Source organism: Selaginella moellendorffii, unplaced genomic scaffold (genome assembly GCF_000143415.4).
Source record: "Selaginella moellendorffii unplaced genomic scaffold, v1.0 SELMOscaffold_83, whole genome shotgun sequence".
Classification (NCBI taxonomy): Eukaryota; Viridiplantae; Streptophyta; class Lycopodiopsida; order Selaginellales; family Selaginellaceae; genus Selaginella; species Selaginella moellendorffii.
The window spans coordinates 264,367-285,206 of record NW_003314344.1 but is presented as its reverse complement, the minus strand read 5'-3'; the positions used below and the strand labels follow the sequence as shown (position 1 = coordinate 285,206).

Sequence of the window (20,840 nt, the reverse complement as noted above, 5' to 3'; positions counted from 1 at the left end):
ACCGCAAGACTGGCAAAACAGAATATAAATAGATAAACAAAGCAAAATGAATGAAATTGAGAGCTGCATTGGGAATTCACAAAGTTCAGCAGCAAATCCTTGACTCAAATTCATCAAACCACATGTACTGTTCATGAGCATGATTTTCAAAGTCTTGTGATGTGAACTGAACTCACAGGTGGTCTTCCAAGAAACATATTTAAGTATTAAACAATTTTTCTTTTTCTTAAATTGTTAAAACACTTATCTAAAACAGTACTTATACGATTGCGATGGAAAACACCCACAACAAGCTTGCAAACTTAATTGCAGAGTTTCATGGCACCACAAGACTACCAAAACAGAATATAGGATAGACAAAGCAAAACGAATGAAACTGAGAGTTGCATTGGGAATTCACAAAGTTCAGTAGCAAATCCTTGACTCAAATTCATCAAACCACATGTACTGTTCATGAGCATGATTTTCAAAGTCTTGTGACGTGAACTGAACTCACGGGTGGTCTTCCAAGAAACATATTTAAGTATTAAACAAATTTTCTTTTTCTTAAATTGTTAAAACACTTATCTAAAACAGTACTTATACGATTGCGATGGAAAACACCCACAACAAGCTTGCAAACTTAATTGCAGAGTTTCATGGCACCACAAGACTACCAAAACAGAATATAGGATAGACAAAGCAAAACGAATGAAACTGAGAGCTGCATTGGGAATTCACAAAGTTCAGCAGCAAATCCTTGACTGAAATTCATCAAACCACATATACTGTTCATGAGCATGATTTTCAAAGTCTTGTGACGTGAACTGAACTCACGGGTGGTGTTCAACGTTGCATGTGGTCCACAACCTCTTTCCCCTGGACTATATAAATCCGTGTAGAAACTTGAAATATTATTAGAGAGGTATAGCATACACAGTTCCAATGGCAAGCTCTACTGCCATCCTCGTTGCTCTTGTTGCTCTTGTTGCTCTAACCCATTGTTTTGTACCAATCCCACTCGCAGCAGCCACTTCCTTCAACGTTGTCAATCGCTGCGGGGGCTCGCGGAACATCATCGTCCGCGAGAACGCCGGGGGCCCCTCAATTGGAACCTCCGGATTCACTCTCACCCCCGGCACATCTCGCCGACTAAGTCCTCCGAATCGCTGGGCGGGAAACATCGGCACTGGAACTCCCGGCCTCCTGGCCGAGTTCTCGATCAACAGCAACAGCAACAATGACTTCTACGACGTGAGCGCCGTGGATGGCTTCTTCATCGACACTGGGATGAGCATCACTGGATCTGGCAGAGGTCTGACCTGCCGACCGGAGGCAGCGACTTGTCCTCCCCAGAACAGGAATGGGAATACTTGTGCCAGTCCCAACCGGGACGATCCAAACTCTCAGTACGCGCAGAACGTCCGTGCCAGATGCCCGGATGCCTATAGCTGGTCTGGTGATACCAAGACTTCTGGCACTGGAACCGGAGGAACTTTCACCATTACGTTCTGCCCGTAAGCGATGATATATCAATCAATTACTATGCAGTTAATAACTTGACTTGCCCACGTTTAAGGGTAAATAACAAATAAAGAAAACTCTCAAACTGGTAGCATGAGAAAGAGTTGCGAGTCCCATCGCCTTACGAAATGAGCCCGGAGCTGTAAAAAGAAGCTCTCAAGATCATTGACGCCTAGATTTTCTGATGGAAGACCTCTCATCCCATTTGTCACACGCTGTGCTATGTGAGAAAATTGGAAAGCTTTTGTGATTGATCCGTTTTCCTTCGCCCAAATCATCAACTGGATTGACTATTCTAATGGATTTTCCATGCCTCTGTGCGACGTCTTCCTCCCCAAAATTATCATTCATATATATTAAAGGTGTGGCAGGAGGCGGTCCCAGGTAAAGGAATGCGAGCTAACTTCAGCGACAGTGGCTGCTTTGGATTTAGCATCCAGAAACACATTGATCTCACGATGTCTCGAGAAGGGGTTGCAGATCCTCTTGAAATTTCGTCAACGTCTTGACCATTTAATTGAAGCCATTGACCTAGATTTGGTGGCGAGAACAGAAGCCATGAACCGATCAGCTGGAGGCTATGGCGTACAGCAGGTGCTTGCTAGGTCATGCCATCCTAAGATCCTAAAAACAACGTGCCGGGTACGAATCATTGTCGTGTTTACTTGTAGATAAAATAAAACAAAGAATGTCCCACTGGAAGAAACGAGAGTAGATTCGCAAGGCCAATCCCGAGTAAAATGATACAATGTGGAGCAACTTTTCTACTTCCGGGCCGAACAAAAAAAGAGAGAACCAAACACAAACTCAAACACGGATGTTGTGGCTTGCGATTCTGTAGAGGTTCCTGTCGAGCGAAGATCTGTGTGCTTTTGCCTCGGAAGCCATTGATGCCACCTGTTGTTTTGCACACGAATGAATCATGAGAAACTTAGCAAGAAAAACAAGCTCTACCTCCGCTCGCAGATGAAAGGCGGGTTTGCCAGACATGTCTCTCAGCTTCTCCAAGAGTCCTGAAACAAAATCATAAGAAAATAGAAGTGGAGTGATTCGTGCACCAACCTTGCGCATGGTTCTCTGTTTTGTACATGCTCTTGACAAGCGAACGAATCTGACTTCCAGCATTCCTGCGCGTTACAAACAACCAATAAAAACCAGGGCATAACCACACAAAAAACCTACGCCATTTTCGACTGGCCCCTCAGAAATTCATCTTCCGCAAGCCTGAACCTCTCCTGAAAAGGATGTGCGTAAGAACGAGAGAGTTGGAAATCAGCCGCGCGAACCTCGAGTTTTCTCCTTTCGTTCTTCTGTAGCTCAAGAGCTTCACGCAGCTCCACCACCTTCTTCTGCGCGCTTGCTGCCATCGCCTGGACAGAAGAAGCGATTTAAACCAACAAAACATAAGAACACGCAAACCTCTTGGCTCCGGAAACGTCCCAGCGTGTATTTAAACAGTAGCCTTCTGGGGCCTGTTCCAGGTATTTAAGGTCGCACTAACTCACTTGCAAAGATCAATACTTACGTCGTAAGAACAGAAATGCCGCACCCGTTGCCACCATTGCAGCCATTCCAGGACTAACAGTAGCAGCTTTCACACCATCTAAGAAGAGTAAACATATAAATCATCGAGCAAAAGACCAGAACAAAAGAGAAAAAAACCTTTCAAAGTTGAGAAGAAAACGTTCTCGTACTCCCGGTACTCCCGCTTGAATCTCCAAAACATGTCCTGCAAGATACGTCCTGCACGACGTCAAAAGAAAAATCCCTGTAGAAAAAAATCCATGGCGCTACACAGAAGCGTGTACGTACTTTCGCGTAGTAGTACTGAGTGGTGGACGAGTCCTGGAGCTCGCTAAGCTGGTTGCATGCCGCTCTCACGGCAACGTCCGTCGTCTCCGACATGCCATTCTTCAAAAACTGTGCTTGAGCCACCGCGAATTCCACAAAAGGAGCCGCCACCGCCATCACTGAGTCCACAACTGGGTCTTTGCGATCGTGATCCTTGTCCTTCTTCCCGTCCGAGTGAGCGCTCGCCACGGCCGAGCTCATCCTCTCATACAATGCGTTCACCACGTCCTCACTGCTCTCCTTCTCCATTTCTCCATTCTTGTCCTCCTGTTTTTCCTTGGGGAGATCCTCCTCGTGGCCTTCTTTCTCAGCTCCTTGCACTCGATCCGACGTTAGCTCCGGCCCCTGGACTTCCTCCGCCGCCCATTTCGATTCCTCTGGCACCTCCGGCTGCGCGATATTCTCCGCAGCGCTCTCATCGACCTCCTTGGGAGCGTCGGCAGCATTCTCTGTCGCCTCAATGCTCTCGCTGCTTTTCTCCTCGGTGGTGCTCTCCTTCTCTGCTGAATCTACCTCGGAAGATCGCTCTCCGGCTGGCGCAGCAGGAGAATCATCCATGACAGCCGGCGGCGAATCCAGCGCCTCCTCCAGAGCTTCCGCAGGGATGTCCTCCGCGACAGGCATTGCGCTAGAACCCTAAAACTCCAAAAGCCCTAAAATGTAAACGCCCTTTTACACCTCGCACAAACCGGGGAAGATCCGTGCCGTCCACTTGTCGTCAATCCAGCAATTCTTTCTTCCCAGCTATGGCGAGTGTGTGTGGCACCAGTGTAGCGCTCCTTGGTGCCCTAGCCGCAGCGTCATCGTCCATAGCTCCTCGCCAGAGATGTAGGTACGCTCCTCTCGACTCGTTCCCTAGGGCAGGACGCACTGAAATCTTCGGTTCTTGGAATGCCGGCAGCGCAATTCAGTCGCTTCCATCGAATTCTTCGCAATGGTGGATTTCCAGGCCAGGTAGAGCGCATTCCATTCTAGATATTGAATTACGTCGCTTGTTCTTGCAGCTACACAAGATTATTATCGATTGAGAGCGAGCTTGTGGGATTCTATCAGCGGGTAAGTGTTACTCCTGTGATTTTGAGCGAGCTCTTATCGTTTTTCTTGGCTACCTAGTGTTCTAAAGACGAACTCGTCTACTCCAATTGTAGAGCCAGTTCCCAGAAACGCGGAGGCAGAGATCGAGGGAGAGGAAGACATTGTCTTGGTAGAAAAGTGCCAAGAGAATGGAACAATACAAAGAATTGTCTTCGCGACTGGAGCAGAGGTGGATGTTTATGAGCTACAACAACTTTGTGACAAGGTGATCTAGTCGTTCTTCTTTGTTCTTTTTCTCTTCATTCTTCTGGTTTGATGGATTGACATGCATTGATCGACAAACAGGTAGGATGGCCGAGAAGACCGGTTGGAAAAGTCGAAGCGGCACTCAAGAACAGCTACATGGTTGCGACGCTCCATCTTCACAGACAATTGCCTTCTGGAGGTGCTCGATCTTTCCACTGACTAGGTGAATTCTATAGGAGTAGAGGAAGTGAAGCTAGAGATTTCTCTAGTTTCCAGCTCTCACTATCGGAACCTTTTCTTCCAGGTTGTGAGGAGAGATCGCTCATTGGACTTGCTCGAGCGACGTCGGATCACGCGTTTAATGCGACGATCTGGGATGTTCTCGTCGATCCAGACTATCAGGCAGGAAAATCCATCGAGACTAACGTTTTGATCTCGTCTAGTTTCCTTTTGTACAGGGACAAGGACTAGGAAAAGCTCTCGTGGAGCAAATGGTGAGGGCGTTGCTCCGCAGAGACATTGGAAACATCACACTTTTTGCAGACGCTCAAGGTAAAGCTTTTCATCTCTCAATGTATATTTCTTTCTTTTCCTTTGAGTGGTTTTTGACAACGTTTTCTTCGTTGGTCTTTGCAGTAGTGGAATTTTACAGAGCTCTAGGCTTTCAAACGGACCCCGAGGGTATCAAAGGAATGTTCTGGTACCCTCGGTTCTAGTGTACAAGCAAAGCGCAGAATATTCACAATTTGAAATGGAAATCTAGGGTTTCTCGGGGGTTTTAATTTTTAGGGCGATAGGAGGAAATGCGTGAAGCCGGACGATAGCGCTTGAGATCGCGATCGCTGTCTGTCTACTGCCACTGCGGATCACGCAAAGATTCAATCGCTTTGAAAATAATATTACATCTCAGGTAAGCCAATTCCTCTCGAAATTCTCAGCTTGAATCGTTGAAATCTCGCTCAGGGCGTTGACGAACGCGCATTCTCGATGCGGAGGTTCTTGGATCGCTGCCGAAGAGAACGCTGTCGATCGAAGTGATAACAGATTTATTCTCTAGTCTAGGATGAATCAATCAACCAAAAGCTTGGATTTTGCCAGTCTCGTAATTATATAGAGCCCCCCCGAGCCGATGGATCGATGATGATCAAGAACACTCCCAAGATTTTCCTGGCGAGCCGCTGTTCCCAGCTCCAGCTCCAACCCCGGCCGAGGAGGATTTCATCGAGTTGTTGTCCCGCTGGCCACTGCTGTTACTGAAATCCACCATGTTTGGAGGCATCCTTCCCATAATCCCAGGTACGTTCGTCGCTGCGCTCACTCCTAGGAAATCCCGCGTCATTCTATCGCTTCCTTCCTCCACCTTGGGCATCAATCTTCCATGGAGTCCCGCTGCCAGCATTGCTTGCTCGCTGAAAGGATTGTTCTTCTTCCCGGCCATGCTGCGTACTAAACCATCCTCCGCAGACACCATCATTTGAGCGGATGGATTCTCCAGCGCCGCCGCGTTCACACCTCCCAGAAGCGATGAGTACTGGCTCATGTTTGCCGCTCCAAACACGTTGTATGAGCTCTGATCCGGCATCATGTTCATGTGCTCGTTAGATGATCGCGGGACATGGTCGCCGTAAGCCGAGGACGATCCGGAGCCGGACACCTCCGCCGAAACGTCGCTGGGTCGTCTCAGGAGCAGCTGCTGGGGTGGCGGCTGGGAAGAACTCGGCATGTTTCCTGGCGAAGACGATGACCTCCCACCAGGTTGGTCCTGCTGCCTACTGTTTGCATGCTGCCAGAGAGCCCCCAGGTTGAAAGAGTTGCTCGACTCCGATCCAGCCAGTCCGAATCCTCTGAGTAGAGAAGTGTTGCTCGCGGTTGCTCCCATCTGTGCTGCCTTTTGGAGCAGTGCCGTGGCGGACATCTGTGCCGCGGCCGATGCCGAGGGTCCTTGTTGCCGAGGAACTCCAAAGCTGGTCGCGTTGCTTCCGCTGGCTGACGAGAGTGAGAGACCCGCTGTTGCCGAGCCACCAGCCCCGCGAGCTTCCATCCTGTTGTTAAACGCTGCTATCATGTCTGCAATGTTGCCACCTCCCATCTGCTGCTGCTGTGTCGGCGAGTGGAATCCCTGTGCCGAGAGTCCCGAGTTTCCAAACGGACTGTTCGAGTATAAGTGTCCTCCCGGTGCCTGTCTCGGCATGTCCATCTCGAGCTGTCCGAGAATGCCCGCCATCCCGACCCCGTTGTGAATGCCTGCATTGTTCTTGAGAGAAAACGGTGAGCCTCCGGTTGGCGACGACTCGAAGCCTCCCATGCTGCTGTCAGCTCCCGGGTCGACCCACAGCGAGAGTCGGGGTGCCGCTCCTCCCGGACCGGCTGAGCCCCCGGCAGCCGCTCCCCATCGTTGCATTTGTTGGAAGTCGTCGCTTGGTACTAAGTGCTGCATTGCTCCCATTGCAGAAAGCTCGTCGCTGAATCCCACGCCGGCTGCTCCCGGAGGCATGCGGATCGCGTACTGACCGTGCGGAGAAGGTGGCATGTTGTTGTTGATGACTCCCTCCGGCAGCGGTGGCTTGCTCGTCCTGGCGCTCTCCTCCGCGAGCGCATCGCAGAAGGCACGGTGCGTGATGAAGCTGTCCCTCCTGAGATAAGATGCCAACAATGGTCAGTAAGTACTCTAACCATATCTCTAGCGCTGCCTTCTTCCATCTAGCTATAAGCCTACTTCAGGTAGCATGCGAAAAAACTCGGATTTTTTGTCCTTTCCTTCTGGTACTCATTCGAGTTTTTGCAGGAATGTAGAGCCAAGCAACTTCATGGATTCATATATCAAAGATGCGAGAGGGGCCGAGAATTGTTACCTGGAGAAGAGAGTTCCACAGTCACATCGATACTCTCGGGTGCCGCAAGTCTTCGAGTGAGCTTTCCAATCCGATTGCACAGCATACCGCTTGTTGCACTTATCGCATTTCCACTTCTTCTCGCCATGCTTACGACAAAAATGCTTCTTGATGCCGGTCAGGTCCCCGAGCGCTCTGGATGGATCATGATGGACACAGCTGACTTCTGGGCATATATACACTCGCTTGCGGGGCTCCTTGCTCGTCCTTTGCTTGAGCTTCCATGGGAGATTGTGGCCCCTCCGGTGGAGCTGCAGGTTCTGGTCTCGCTGGAAGCCCTTTCCACAAATTTCGCAGACAAATCGGTTTGTGGCCATGAGGGTCTTGGGTGATAATGCGATGACCTCCGCATCTGGGTCTGCAAAATTCGGCTGAGGTAAGAAGAAGAAAGCACTCAAAGGACTCGACTGACAACTTTATGGACTTGTTATGATCTAAGTCCCTTCGTGTGCATGCAAGATCAATCAAACAACGAGAATTTAGAGATTTTACGAATCACGAGAGTAATAAAGACCGAGACTGTACCTGGAGTTCCCGGCAGATTTCGCTTCTTTTTGGCGGGCGGCTGCTGCGGCTGCTGCTGCTGCTGTTCCCCTTGAGCAGCACCACCTGAGATAAACCCCGGGTTGAAGGAGCCGTGGAGATGAGCCTGCTGAACTCCAGAACTGTCTGCTCGAGTGCCGGAATCGCCAGACGCGGTTGTTATATTGGACAGCGTCATATCTTCGCTCCGGCTGATGAACTCGAGCTCAATTCTGCTGCCTGGGCGATATACGGCCTCTCGAGGTAGAATTCTACTGTTGCTCCAGAAACCTTCTTTGCAATTGCTGCAGCTCTCGAGAGCACGATCTTCAGCACCTCAACATTACGCGTTCTGAGCTCTAGCCGCCCGGAGCCCGCTATCTAGAGACTCTTTGGAACCGACAAGGTGATTTTCCTGCAATTATCAAGGTTGGAGCTCGATAATTGTGTGCTTCTTGCTCACGGGAGAATCCTTGCGTTTGCAGATCGCTGGCGGCACATCTACCTCTCTCCTACAACTGGTCGGTACTGCTGTGATCTCCAAATCCCGATACTGTGGATGCCAAAGAGAGGGAGATGACAATCTGTGGCTGCGCTGCCAAGAAACCGAAGAACTTCGCTGGAGATGCTTAACAACGAAGAGAGATGGGAGAGAGAGAGGCGAAGAAAGAGATTGAGACGGGGGAGGCTGTAAGGAACATGCCTTTCCCATGCGCTTGAGAAGATGCAAGTGTTAACATAGTCACATCCTTGTGCAATCTTCCTGTTGATCCAGCCAGCCAAGAGAAGGGACCACTGATGCTCTAATCGGAACAGCAGAGCCCATCTCGGAGCATTTACAAAGGGACCACTTGATCAGCTCAACCAAACGGAAAGAGGAGGAGGAAGAGGAGCAGGAGTAAGAGCAAAAGCGAAAACAATGAACGACGAATCTCCAGGTAAACACCAAACTGTTTTTAACTTCTTTATCCTTGCGCTGGCTACGAGCAGCGTGTATGTGTGTGTTGTGTGTTGTGCACCAGTGAGTGAGTGAGAGAGGAGAAGAGAGGATTGATCTTTTTCTGCTTCCTTGCGGGTGCTAACTATCGGCAAACTGCTCTCCACAGCCCTCGAGACGACGGAGACGACGAGGACAAAACAAAGGAACGCCGTGTTATGTGCAAGCCAACAAGCAGATGGAAGCAAGCGGAGCTTTCAGCAGCAGCGCAAAAAACGCATTCGAGGAGGAGGCGAATGCAACAACAACAAAGGTAGATCTACTTCTCTAGATCTGTTTGCTGCTGCTTTGCTGCTAGCTGCCGCTGGCTCATGCTGCGGCTGCTACTCTCCATTTTTCTTCCTCTCGCAACACTCTCTTTCCTTGAATTCGTTCCTTCCTTCTCCCAGAATAACACCACTAGTAGACACAGCACATTCTCTCTAGTCTATCCTGTGTGTGTGTAATATTTCCTTTTTGTTTTTTTCTTATTCGTCTTTCTTTTGCTTTGCAGTGATTTAAAAGAGAAAACCAACAAACCCAGTCTGTTCCAAGGTGGTCTGGAGTTCGAATCCTGTGTGAGTCCGCTCTGGCCTCCCCAAAAAAGATTTTCCCTCCTGGAGGAGGAATAGTTACTTATTCCCTTTGGCTGTTTGGGTGGGGGCTGAATGGATGTGTGCTAGTCATGGATGGATGAATGAATGGCAAAAAAGCTTGCGTTTTGCAAACTGTTGAATGTGGTGGTGGTGGTGGTGGTACCAGTTGCTTTCATTTTCAAGCCCCTGCATTTCTCTCTTACATCACTTTGTGAGCTCCTCGTCCTCCTCTTCCTCTTCCTCTTCCTCCTCCTGTGATTGCTCTTTATGGGGACAAAAGGCTTGTTAAATACCAAGCTAGAATAGAACAGAATAGAATAGTTGCATTGGCTGAGCCACAACAGGAGCAGGAGCAGTAGCAGGAGGAGCAGCAAAAGCAGATATTTTCATTCTTTTTTTCTAAAAAAGCAAACATCTCAAATAACTCTCATGTTTTCCGTGTATATTAACTGCCTTTTTTTTCTTCCTGCTACTGGCTCCTTCTCAGGGGAATCTTGAGTAGAACGGGGGCAGAATATGCTCTCCAAAATAGGAATGGAGCCTGTTTCAAGGACAATAATTTGGAAAAAAACACAGGGGCTACAGCCCCCAAAGAAATAATTAAGCAGCCAGCCTCTCCTCCATAACCAACTCTTCTAACAGGAATAACAAACTGCTCTTCGTTTTGGCCATGGAATGAAGGAATCTCTGCTGCTGCCAAATTAAGGGCATGCAACCCACAATAATACAACTTTGTTTCTTCCCCACATTTATGGGTGCAATTCTAGATTTGGAAAGAAAGGCTGTGCTGCTGGGTGGTTTGAATTTGTAAGCACCAGGTTCAGATTTGTTGAACAATTCAATTCCACCCAAGAAAATGTCACTGTTGGACTTGTTTGAATGTGCATAAGAAAGTGAAAGTGAAAGGTGGTGCAATATTGCTACCCCTAATCATATTCAAAGTGTGAAATCTACACTACATGATCCTCTCCCTCACCCTTTTGCCCTCAATCAGCTTCAATCAACACACGACACTGAATGTACCCCGCAATGCGCACTGGAAGCTGATTGATACTGTCCAGGTTTTCTAGCTCTTTAGCTTAACTGTTATATAATGCCGGGCCTCTCTTGGGAGCTTCAACTCTCCCTTCCTGCATTGGCGAAAGAACCAGGCAAAAAAGAATGACAGTACCCACAAAGCCAGTAACAATGGAGAAAATGACTAGAGTTCAGAAGCTGGTGAAGCACTATCAAATTATAGTGATGTATGTTATTTACGATTATGTATCGAAACCCGGGCTCAGCAGAGGTATATAAATTGAAACTTATCAAAATTTAAGCTTCGGGCACATGTCTGTGCAGCAGCTGTGAGAGGAATTTCCAGGGCTTAAAGAGAGAAAGGTATAATATTTTCTTAATATGTAATGCATGTCTGTCTGTCACAGGTTTTACAGACACCATAACAAATGAAGTTAAAAGGTAACTTTCCAGGTGATATCAACTTTGTCAGGCTTAAAAATTACCTTTTGTATATGTTTAGCGGCTCATGAAATCTACTTCTGTCAATCTCAATGCACTTATGTAAAGGAGATCACTCGAGATCAATGGGGTTGCAATGCGCGCTCCAAAAGTAATGTGCGGCTCCATACAAATCCTTCCAAAACAAAGGCCTCCCTTTCCCTTGTTCGCTTGCGCCACAAGTATATATACTAATAACACTAGCCAACATTCTTGAGATTTTTCGCTTGTATCCCTAGTTTGTTTGTTTTTGTCCCTCCGCAAAACACCAGAAGAATTGATTGATCCCAGCCCCTCCGGTGTTGGGACGTGAAAATGCACACATTCCCCTTCTTTGGAGCTATGTTTGGTGACGAGATCGTGGCATTATAGTTATGTACGCATGGCAAAACTATAAAAGTTAAGCAACTAGTATCATTAGAGCACTAGTTTAATCATGGTTTAAAAGTTTCCATTGAGTTCCGGGCCCGGTCAGCTTATGATTTTGGAATTGATTTTCGTGGGTCATGAGCAGCAACATGGCTGGACGACTGGCCAACAATCTGATCGATGCTGCGACTGCGGGGGCCAAAAGAAATCCTAGAAAAAAACTCTTGATTCACTGGAAGAAAGAGAGTAGACTACACACTACCACCACCACCACCACCACCCAAGAAGACGTGTTTCTACGGCCAAAACAATTTGCCCTCCATCCTTTTTCTCTAAAAAAAAGTCCTTTCCATAGTCAGGTATCTAACGAGGAGCCGTTCCTTGCGTTGGAGGCTTTCTGTTGGACACAAGCTGCTGGCGTTTTCTTGGTGAGAAGATTCCCCCCTTTCTTTTCTCGCAAGGGCCCAGGCAAATGCGAATATGCCACGCGAAGAGGCATAGCAATGGGTAGTAAAATCAAGGAAAATATTTGCTGTCATAGCTTATACGCGCCTCAAAATGTTATGAATTTTTGTGAGGAAGTGGTATGCGTTTGGTGGTGGGTAGCTGGCCTGGCCAGCGTGGCATGGTGACGTGTGCCATGGCCCGCGCGATGCCGACATCCACGAACGTGGCAAAGACGCCTGGGTGTCGGGGATGGCTTTGCATGGCCCCATCGCTGGCCATGACACGTCAGCGAGCTGGCGTGCTGACGCGGCTCTTGCCGTGAATTGGAATTTCTGGTCATGTGTTGTACAGTGCAAACCATTTGCATACGAGTCTAGGGTCAAGATTTTGAATCGATCTCGCGCTTTTGAAGTGTACAATCCGGAAGATCACAGGGACGCATTCTTGTGTATTGGGTGGTCCCGACTCTACTCCTAACTCTAGGTTATGCAAAAAAAATGACCAGGACTCCAAAGTCATGGTTTCTACCTAGGATATCGACTTTTGCAGTTTGATCGAGCTGAGATCGCAATATGGATATAAAATTGGAGACAACAACGTGAACACCAAATATAATGAGAAAACAAATGTTATGAAGTTGGTCGTCCATTGGCATCCAGCTCTCCTGTTTGTTTGCAAACATCCCTCGGGAGGGAATGGGCCCCTGTTGGGAATATAACAGGTAATGCTGCTGTGCGAGACCGTCCGTATCATGGATTGCTGTACCACTACAGTGGTGACATGCACGTAGCTATATACGTATGCATCCCCAGCGCACCGTACTTGAAAGTTGTGGAATGCACAGGGACATGAAAGCTTCACAGGAGGGTTTCCTTCCTTCATGATCTTATTATTTAAACAAAAACTTCTTTCTTTTTCTGTTTTCTCATTTGCAACTTGCTGGGCTGGGCTGGGCTGGGCTGGAAAAGAGGGTGGTGCATTTTTCATATTGAATGCAACACAGAGCAGAGAGGAGTTAGGGAGTGAGTCTGATGTATGTGTGTTGTGGTCATATGCAGAGGTGGTGATACTTTTTTGTTGCAGGACCCCTCCTGTTGCTGTTCCAACTTTCAGCTGCTTCTGTAAAAACTTCACTAAATGTGCCCTTTTCTTCACTGCCACCCTCCCTTCTGGCTTGAGAGATGTATATGGGCTGCCAAACAAAATGCCAACTTCTCTCTTACAAGAATAACAACAGCTCCATGGCTGCAACTTACTCATGCAGTGCAGGTCAGGTTGATATATATATATACAAGAAAAAAGTATTAAAAAAAGGTAATAAAGGCCAAAAGAGATGACGTGGCCTGTACGCACGTTTGCATTCCGCTTGTCTCTCCGTACATGTGTGAATGTTTGCGGGGGTTTAATCATTTAATGCCGCGAGCGATGCCTAACCCAAGTACTTAGTTCTTCGTACGTTTTCTCTCCGCGTTACGTAACTGTGACTGGAAAAGAACCGGTACGGCGGGGCCAAGTTCACGTGTGTGCCTGAGTTAAGGGGATCTTTGTATATCTTTCTTTTCACACTGCTGTTTTATAAGGAACTCTCTGGTGGAACTTTCACGAGAGTTCGCTCTCGTGGTGATCGAAGTTTCTTCGCTGTATGTTACAGCTTGATCAATGAGAAGGTCTCTGAATCAAGATGGCACCCCAGGTTACAGAGAGTCATTCTTCTCTCGTGCAACGTAAAGGAGCAGCCATTTGTGACAAAAGCTTTGGAGCCCCACAGCGTTTGTCTCCTTCCTTTGGCTACAAACAAACGAAACAACGGGTGTGTGGTGCTGCACCCTCTCAAAAACCCAAAAACCAAAATCAGGAAAACTAGAAAATCTCTCCAAGAAAAGAGGTGAAAAAAGAAAAACGGGGGGTCAAGTCCCGAGCTTAAAAGATCACAAAGGTGGGGATTTAAAAACGGTTGACAAACGCCATTTTGACCCGCGAGCGATTGCTGAATTCGCGGGCATTATAGTAATTTATTCATACATATATATTCGGGTGAGATATTCCCTTCCATCCATATCTATCTATCTGAAAGGTAAGAAAGACGAATACTTTTTCATGTCCATCTGTGTTTGCACTTGCATTCAATGACAGGAAACAAATCCCCAATTTCGCGCTGCCCTCTCGCAAAACAACAATCCATCGCAGGGGGAAGAAAACACACAAGCACACAAATCCGGGGACGGGGGACGAGCGGGCGATCGGGCGGGGCACGCATTCCCATGACCCGACCTCGAAAATATATTAAAAGATTCCGAGGAATATAGAGAGCATAAATGTTGTCTACAAGTTGGTTAAGTTGCCAAACGCGGGCAACCTTCTCATGGGGCTGCGTGTAACTCCGGACAAGCCCATGCATTTGATAGAGGAATTCCATATGATGGAGCGAGTGATTGATTGATTGATGGGTGATTGATTGATTGGGATCTCCTCGACCCTTTCTCTCCCCCGGGCTTTTTACTCGCTTTTCATCGTGATCTCGGATCGAGTTTGAGTTTCATCAGAGCACAAACTTCTTTTCTGATTAAATCCTTGCGATGCTGCAAATGCCAAGCAAACCGCCAAAGCATATCTGACTCTTGTTCGAATCCCTACAACCAAATTACGAGTGCCGACACGGGATGGGATGAAAATGTGTCGTCTAGGATGAAAGAAAAAGACCCTAGGATTGTTCAAATATAAAAACTATACACACCCAAAAGAAAAACAATAAATTGGATGGATCGATCCACCGCTCCCCTGCATTACATTACATGCTCAAACAAAGCAACAAAACAAAAGCCGGAATCTTTGATCCTACGTAGTTTCTTTCTTCTCCAAGGCCGCGCAGCTTTTATAAGGTGCGGCTCGGGACATATCCAAAGCTTCTGTTGTGTGTTGACAAAAAAGACGCCCCCATAAAAAGCGTCTTTATTTCCTTAAAATATTCCATATGATATCAAAAAGTTTATCTAATTTTTTGCATCCCTTTTGGGCCCCATACCGACATACGATTTACGCGTTGTGTTACGGCCGCGAGCAACACGGAGGCCATGGATTCCTGACATTCTTGACGATCCAATCAAGGCCGGAGCGGACGGCCGCGATCCCCCCATGCAGATCCGACGGCCCAGCCACGCCCCGCATTTGGGTCCCAGTCCGCCACACGGCGACAAAGCTCGCAACGCGCGCGGCTTTCGTCCCCTTGCGGCTACGCTGACGTGTAGCGTGGGGACCAGTTATCCTCCGCCACTTGTGTCCCGGCGAGATCTGGGCCGTCGGATCGACACCCCCTCCCCCAAGCTCTTGGATTGGATCTCTTGCAAAAACCTTCTCTCTTTTCTTTAATCTCGACCTCGATTGCGATGTCTCACCACCCTTCCATCAATCCTCGTTTTCCCTCTTATTCACCAAGTTAAAAGCGATGAGATCTTGTCCATCCAAGATCCAACCAATATCACGCTCAACATTCCGGCGACAAATCCAAATCCCCCTCCGGGAGCTCAAACTTCGCAATCGCAGCCCCAAATGCCGAGATATAGATCGCTCGACTTAACATTATTGAGTTGGATCCATCGCTTCACATGGACCCAGCGTAAAAAAAAAGACATTCATCTCGGCCCCTTAAACAAAAGCCCGCACCACCCTCAAACAAGCGACATCCGTATTTATACATTTTTCTCTATACTGTTTGTATTACCTACGAGGAGGAGGGTCAACAGATCATGGACACGCAAAACACGGGTAACGAAACTTTCGTCCTTGTCCGGACACAAACCACTTCTTCTCGTTCGTCGTCTCCGTGTTTTTCCATGGCGGCATGAAGCCATGGACGATTATAGGCCGAGTTTTGGGAGAGCAAGAAAGAACAAGCTAGTGAAGCACTCGTAGACAAGGAACTCGATCTTGCTGACAATGTCATCCTTGATGAGAGCTTGTCAAAGTTTTTTTGTTGTTTTGGCTGCTGCTAGAAAAAGAAAATCTAGTCTATTAAGCTATGTGCATTGAGACGAGGAAACTGAAAGAAAATCCACACTCGCCTTGTAACCAGCGACTCGTAACTATGTACTAGAAAACACAAACAATGCAATTGTCTCATCATCTTCTTCGTCAATTGAAAAACGATTGTCCCAGGCAGGCTTGTGGTTCTCTACCACTGTAGAAGCGAAAAAAAAAACAGACAAACTAATACCCCACAACAACCTTACGTGTTTACTTTCTCATTTTTCATGGGCTTCGAGAACTCGGGACTAAAAAACTCACTGCATCAACATTTGGTATCGGTGATGGGATCGAACTAGTCAGATTGAGGAGAAAAGAGAGAGCGAGAAAGAGAGAGAGAGAGGTAAAAAAAAACTCAAAGTCAAATGCGAGCTTCATGATGCTAGTATGATATAACTCTCTCTTTTCGAGTACATTGCACCTGTGACTCGATTAAACAAGTGAAAAAAACGAGCCAGAGGATCGCTACTGCTTAAATTCCTAATGCATCTCTCAAATCTTAAGCACGGCGTCAGACGGATCGACAGATGGACTGCTGCACTGAATTTCTCTGGCGATGCGTCACAAAAATATGTACAGAAGAAAGAATGATTATGCGTTATTTTCTCTCTTGACTAGCTATCATCACTATCGACCCCTCCATGCGTCAACAAGCAACATACCTCTGTGAATCATGATGCCGAAGATTCCTCCTCGACGTAAGTTCCTCCACTGGTTGGCCTGTCCAAGCAAAAGAAGAGAAATTTTTTTTGTTAAGCTCGTCCGAGAGAGAGAGAGAGAGAGGAAAAAAATGGACGTAAGAGAGTGGAGGATCACTTACAAACCAATGGAGACCTTCACGGAATCATAGATGAACCACTGCATTGTGACAACAGGACCCACGAGCGCGATGCGAAGCGGTAAGCTTCTCGTGAACAGCCCCACCAGACCAATTCTCTTGATCGCCTGGAAAGCATCCATAAAAAACGAGGAGAAGACGATTAAGAACCAGGAGACAAGGACACGACGAAACGATGAACAGGGATGGATGAGGCTTACTTGCACAACAGTCCCTCCCTTGTTATACAAAGAGCTTATTACGTTGTCAGCTGGATTCGACACGACTGTGCCGGTGATCCCCGAAATGTAAGCCGCTCCACAGGTGACGAGCAACGTAGTCGTCGTAGAGCATTCGCTCCTGGGCTTTTTCACGACGTTACGGTAGATGAAATCGACCGAGTGCTCGAAAGACGTGAACATGAGCATGGCAACTGCGAGAGAAACGAAAAAAGTGACCAACTGTTTGCGTGAGTTCTGCGTAGAAACTTTACATCTGCTTACATGGAATGTTTCGACTCCACAATGGCAAGAGTCCTCTGTAAAGCCTGGAAAAACACTGTTGATACTAAGTCCTGGAAGAGAAAAGAAAACTAGAAAGAGAGCCCACCCTGGAAGCCTCTCGGCCGAGTAGACCTTTGGAAATCCATCGATCAATCCTTTGGCAAAGCCCGGCTGCGCTTGGAGACGAACTTTGATCGATTCGAAGGGGCAGAGAACAACGTCGGCGATCATCTGTGCGCAGGCGCTGGCGGCGAAGTAGATTGGCGTCCGATACGTGGCCGAGTTCTCGGGGCCAGCGGCATCGCAGTAGCGATGCTTGAAAAACTCGTAGAGACTAAACTTGCAAGCTCCTTGAGCTCCATAGCCATAGAGCTTCCCTCCCCAGCCTCTCCAAAGCCCAGTAGGACCGCGTTCCTTCCACAAGACGCCAAACCCAGAGAGAATTCCTCCGCTATACTTCGCTGGATGGACCTGGAAGAATGGGGAAAGGAGAAAACTCCCGGTGAATCTCTACATTCTACAGCCAAAGGACGATTCTTTGATCGATCTGCCGCCATACCTGCATGTTTACTTTGAGATTGTCGAATGGAGTGACGAGAAAATGCGTCGTCCCCGCCGAGAGCAATCCTCCGGCGAAGCACGCCGCGTAGTATTTGCTGCTGAAGAGCGCGATTTCTTCCGGGCCCCATTGAATCGCATCCATCACCACTATCTCGCCCTGTCGCTCCTTTCACCCCATTTCTCCCTTAAACCCTAGTGCTAGCCCTAAAGTGGTAGGGTTCTTCGAGATCCAGGCCCTTGAAAATAAACGGTGGCTTTGCGTATTACGTGGCACCTCCCTTTTTCTTCGTCGCCGCGTCCCACGTGGCGTCTGCTTAGCGAACCATTCAGAATGGAGATACTTAGTGGATACGCCATTGTACTTTTATTTTTCAGAGCACTGTTTTGAGATTTTTGCAAAAAGAAGTTCTCGCCACCATTAATTTAGGTATTTCAATGATTATTTAAATTGGCTCCAAAGCAACACTTTCAGGATATTCCTTAATAAATATTTTGAAATATATATAATAAATATAAAACATATATGTAAATATGTACTTTTATTTACTTATATAATTTCAGATTTGCTTTTTTTGAAGACTAATAAACATTTTTGAGTAATACAAATTATTTGACAAGATAACTTCCTTTATATATGAATATATTACAAGTTTCTCATTTTTTAGTAGTTTTAAAACTATTAAAATTAATACTTATTAGGGTACTAAATTACATCTACATTTTAAAAATAAAATATTTTCTAATAATTTATTTTAATAATAGTGCCATATACAAAATTTGACTCTTTATATAACTACTTTCACATTTATATTTTGAGTTATTATATTACATAACAATAGTGGGACACTACTACCATGATATTGTATTTGATAGTTATATAATGTGATTGTACCTGAGCTTTCATGGTGTAAATCCATTTCTTGATGATTGTTTCGAATTAATGGATTTAAGTGTTGAATTAAGTATTTATTTAGTCATTGTATTATTTATATTACCTATTCCACACATGACCATACCAAAAAAAAACCTTCCACATATGTTTGTAACTCTTGAAAATTTTCAAATTTTACATAAAAAGGAGATGAATGGAACTTTTTGAGAAACTCTTTTCCAAAAACTATTCAAGTTAACACTTTTTAATGGGAACTTTATTAGGATCCTATCCTTTACACCTTTTAGGCATAAAGTAGGTTATATATGTTATAACTTTCCTAATGTTTTGGGCTATGTTGTTACTCCAAAAAGGAGTAAAGTGCCATGTCAATCAAATGTTAAACCAAATTAAAATTATAAAATTAAAAAAAATTCAAGTGGTAGAATTTAAATAGATTACTCCAAAAGGGAACTTCACTATATGTTTACATATTACCATGGGTTTAGTAAAGAACCAAGAGTAAAGATTGGTTCAAATTGAAAACAAAAGGGAAGGATATGACTTGACTCTTAGGGTGTAAGGATAAGATTCTAACAAACTCAATAAATATAGATTTAGAGAATGGATTTGAACAGTTACCAAAAAATAAATTTATTTTAAAATATAAAAATGTATAATTTTTACACTTTGAGGATTATAAGATAGCATTTTCCTTTTTCAAGTTTCTTTGGAAGGATTTTAATTTGTTAGCTTATACCAGAAATAATCTATACGAATAGAATATTAAATATTTAAATTTCTCTTAGAATATCCAGATATTTCCATCATTATAAAACATATTTGGAAATTCATTAAAAAATCTTTGTTAAATCATCAGTTCTACAGTTTTGCCAAACTTGATTTTTTTGTTTGCTTGTGGTAGTTAATATACGCTTAGATATTCTAGGATATTCTACCATCTAATGGTTGTTATTAATTTAGATTAATCTTGTATTTATAATTTATAAAATTTTCAAAATACTTCTTAGTATATTTTAGTTTATTTTAACATCTTATTGTTGATATGTAATAATATTAATTTTTTGTTGATAAATTATAAATATATTTATAATAATAAACTATTGATTAATAAATTATATTAATAAATAATAAGCACTACTATTAAAAAACCAAGTGTTGATACATAAAATGTATAATAATCGATTTTAATTTTGTCATTGTAAATTATGATAAAAATGTTGATAAGATAAATATAGTATTTTTTATTGAGTATTTGGTTTCTAAAAAATAAAATAAAAATTAAGTATATATATATATATATAATATAACACCATAATTTAAAATTTTAACACTTTACAATATATTCTTATGATTTATTTTATGTTTTTCACAATTTTTTTTATCTATATAGCATTAGAATATAGAAATGTGCATATTCATATGAGCCCAAAACCCTAACTTATATACAGAAGTGAGTGGTTTGAATTGAATCAAATTTGATAAATAAACTATATCAATAATAATATATGACATCATAACTATACAATTAAACTTTGTATCATCCACCCTTTTTTAAGGGATGGAATGCAATTAGGGTCTTTGGTCAATAAGAGGAATATTAAGACAAGGCATTAATGGATCCATATGTGGTGCAACTTGTTTTTGATCCTATGAAATGTTTCAATCACTACATAATTAAAATATATAAAATTTCTAAAAGATTAGCATGTTGAATGTTATATTGAACTTGTGGCCCAATTTGCCACAATATTTAATATAATCACTTCCTCTGAGCAATGAGCCCTTTAAATAAATTGCATAGGAAAGATAAATCAACATTAGGTAATCTACTTTGTACTCTATATATGGATGATGATAAAAGTTGTAATGCTATTGTTGTCCCATTTGTATACAACCCAAGTGTTTTGCTAATTTTACCTAGATTAAATATTAATTTCAAGATCTAACATTCATAACTCATAGTAATTGTGAAGGTAAACTCAATAATATTGGCAATATAGGATCATAATTATATTGATTTCAAGACCTAATATTTACAAATTATGGCAATTGAATATAGGATCATGGTGAAGCATTAATATAACTCTATATCTCCATGATATACACATATA

General features: G+C 44.7%; 5 protein-coding genes across 6 annotated transcripts; 2 read left to right on the top strand and 3 right to left on the bottom strand.

Moving 5' to 3' along the window:
- Nucleotides 1–924: 924 nt before the first annotated feature.
- Nucleotides 925–1,500, top strand: LOC112341430 (pathogenesis-related protein 5-like). The gene has a single exon (XM_024661507.1). The coding sequence runs from the start codon at nt 925–927 to the stop codon at nt 1,498–1,500; it is 576 nt and encodes a 191-aa protein (XP_024517275.1).
- Nucleotides 1,501–2,272: 772 nt separating this feature from the next.
- On the bottom strand, nt 2,273–4,011 carry LOC9663177. Its single transcript, XM_002987578.2, has 9 exons — nt 3,316–4,011; nt 3,166–3,232; nt 3,029–3,106; nt 2,923–2,975; nt 2,790–2,873; nt 2,686–2,738; nt 2,566–2,630; nt 2,458–2,516; nt 2,273–2,400 (listed from the first exon to the last, which is right to left on the bottom strand). The coding sequence occupies exons 1-9, from the start codon at nt 3,976–3,978 to the stop codon at nt 2,311–2,313; spliced, it is 1,212 nt and encodes a 403-aa protein (XP_002987624.1). The 5' UTR covers nt 3,979–4,011; the 3' UTR covers nt 2,273–2,310.
- Nucleotides 4,012–4,040: 29 nt separating this feature from the next.
- LOC9630275 (acetyltransferase NSI) lies at nt 4,041–5,727 on the top strand. Of its 2 annotated transcripts, none has more exons than XR_002990551.1 (8): nt 4,041–4,308; nt 4,359–4,410; nt 4,468–4,654; nt 4,735–4,834; nt 4,940–5,037; nt 5,094–5,187; nt 5,272–5,545; nt 5,599–5,727. XR_002990551.1 is itself a non-coding variant. In XM_024661502.1 (8 exons), the coding sequence occupies exons 1-8, from the start codon at nt 4,101–4,103 to the stop codon at nt 5,349–5,351; spliced, it is 750 nt and encodes a 249-aa protein (XP_024517270.1). In that variant the 5' UTR covers nt 4,043–4,100; the 3' UTR covers nt 5,352–5,405. The 2 variants fall into 2 exon arrangements, 1 of the variants encoding a protein (XP_024517270.1); XM_024661502.1 differs by lacking the exon at nt 5,599–5,727 and having other exon boundaries at nt 4,043–4,186; nt 4,256–4,308; nt 5,272–5,405.
- Nucleotides 5,667–9,156, bottom strand: LOC9663176 (protein indeterminate-domain 1). The gene is made up of 3 exons (XM_002987577.2): nt 8,052–9,156; nt 7,488–7,884; nt 5,667–7,268 (listed from the first exon to the last, which is right to left on the bottom strand). Exons 1-3 carry the CDS (start codon nt 8,245–8,247, stop codon nt 5,780–5,782), a joined length of 2,082 nt encoding a protein of 693 aa, XP_002987623.2. The 5' UTR covers nt 8,248–9,156; the 3' UTR covers nt 5,667–5,779.
- Nucleotides 9,157–16,229: 7,073 nt separating this feature from the next.
- LOC9630273 (mitochondrial phosphate carrier protein 1, mitochondrial) lies at nt 16,230–18,030 on the bottom strand. The gene is made up of 6 exons (XM_002987576.2): nt 17,833–18,030; nt 17,380–17,744; nt 17,274–17,317; nt 16,992–17,203; nt 16,774–16,898; nt 16,230–16,673 (listed from the first exon to the last, which is right to left on the bottom strand). Exons 1-6 carry the CDS (start codon nt 17,974–17,976, stop codon nt 16,625–16,627), a joined length of 939 nt encoding a protein of 312 aa, XP_002987622.1. The 5' UTR covers nt 17,977–18,030; the 3' UTR covers nt 16,230–16,624.
- Nucleotides 18,031–20,840: the final 2,810 nt, after the last annotated feature.

Bases quoted from the DNA above. Each gene is read 5' to 3' on its own strand.
- LOC112341430 (XM_024661507.1), top strand. From the start codon at position 925: ATGGCAAGCTCTACTGCCATCCTCGTTGCTCTTGTTGCTCTTGTTGCT.
- LOC9663177 (XM_002987578.2), bottom strand. From the start codon at position 3,978: ATGCCTGTCGCGGAGGACATCCCTGCGGAAGCTCTGGAGGAGGCGCTG. The intron at 3,233-3,315 runs GTACGTACACGC...CGTATCTTGCAG, and splicing joins CTCAGTACTACTACGCGAAA to GACATGTTTTGGAGATTCAA. The intron at 2,401-2,457 runs GTAGAGCTTGTT...GCAAAACAACAG, and splicing joins CCTTTCATCTGCGAGCGGAG to GTGGCATCAATGGCTTCCGA.
- LOC9630275 (XM_024661502.1), top strand. From the start codon at position 4,101: ATGGCGAGTGTGTGTGGCACCAGTGTAGCGCTCCTTGGTGCCCTAGCC. The intron at 4,655-4,734 runs GTGATCTAGTCG...ATCGACAAACAG, and splicing joins TACAACAACTTTGTGACAAG to GTAGGATGGCCGAGAAGACC. The intron at 4,835-4,939 runs GTGCTCGATCTT...CTTTTCTTCCAG, and splicing joins CAGACAATTGCCTTCTGGAG to GTTGTGAGGAGAGATCGCTC.
- LOC9663176 (XM_002987577.2), bottom strand. From the start codon at position 8,247: ATGACGCTGTCCAATATAACAACCGCGTCTGGCGATTCCGGCACTCGA. The intron at 7,885-8,051 runs GTACAGTCTCGG...CGAATTTTGCAG, and splicing joins AAATCTGCCGGGAACTCCAG to ACCCAGATGCGGAGGTCATC. The intron at 7,269-7,487 runs GTAACAATTCTC...ATCTTATCTCAG, and splicing joins TGTGGAACTCTCTTCTCCAG to GAGGGACAGCTTCATCACGC.
- LOC9630273 (XM_002987576.2), bottom strand. From the start codon at position 17,976: ATGGATGCGATTCAATGGGGCCCGGAAGAAATCGCGCTCTTCAGCAGC. The intron at 17,318-17,379 runs GTGGGCTCTCTT...GTGTTTTTCCAG, and splicing joins TCGGCCGAGAGGCTTCCAGG to GCTTTACAGAGGACTCTTGC. The intron at 17,204-17,273 runs GTAAGCAGATGT...TTTCTCTCGCAG, and splicing joins GTGGAGTCGAAACATTCCAT to TTGCCATGCTCATGTTCACG.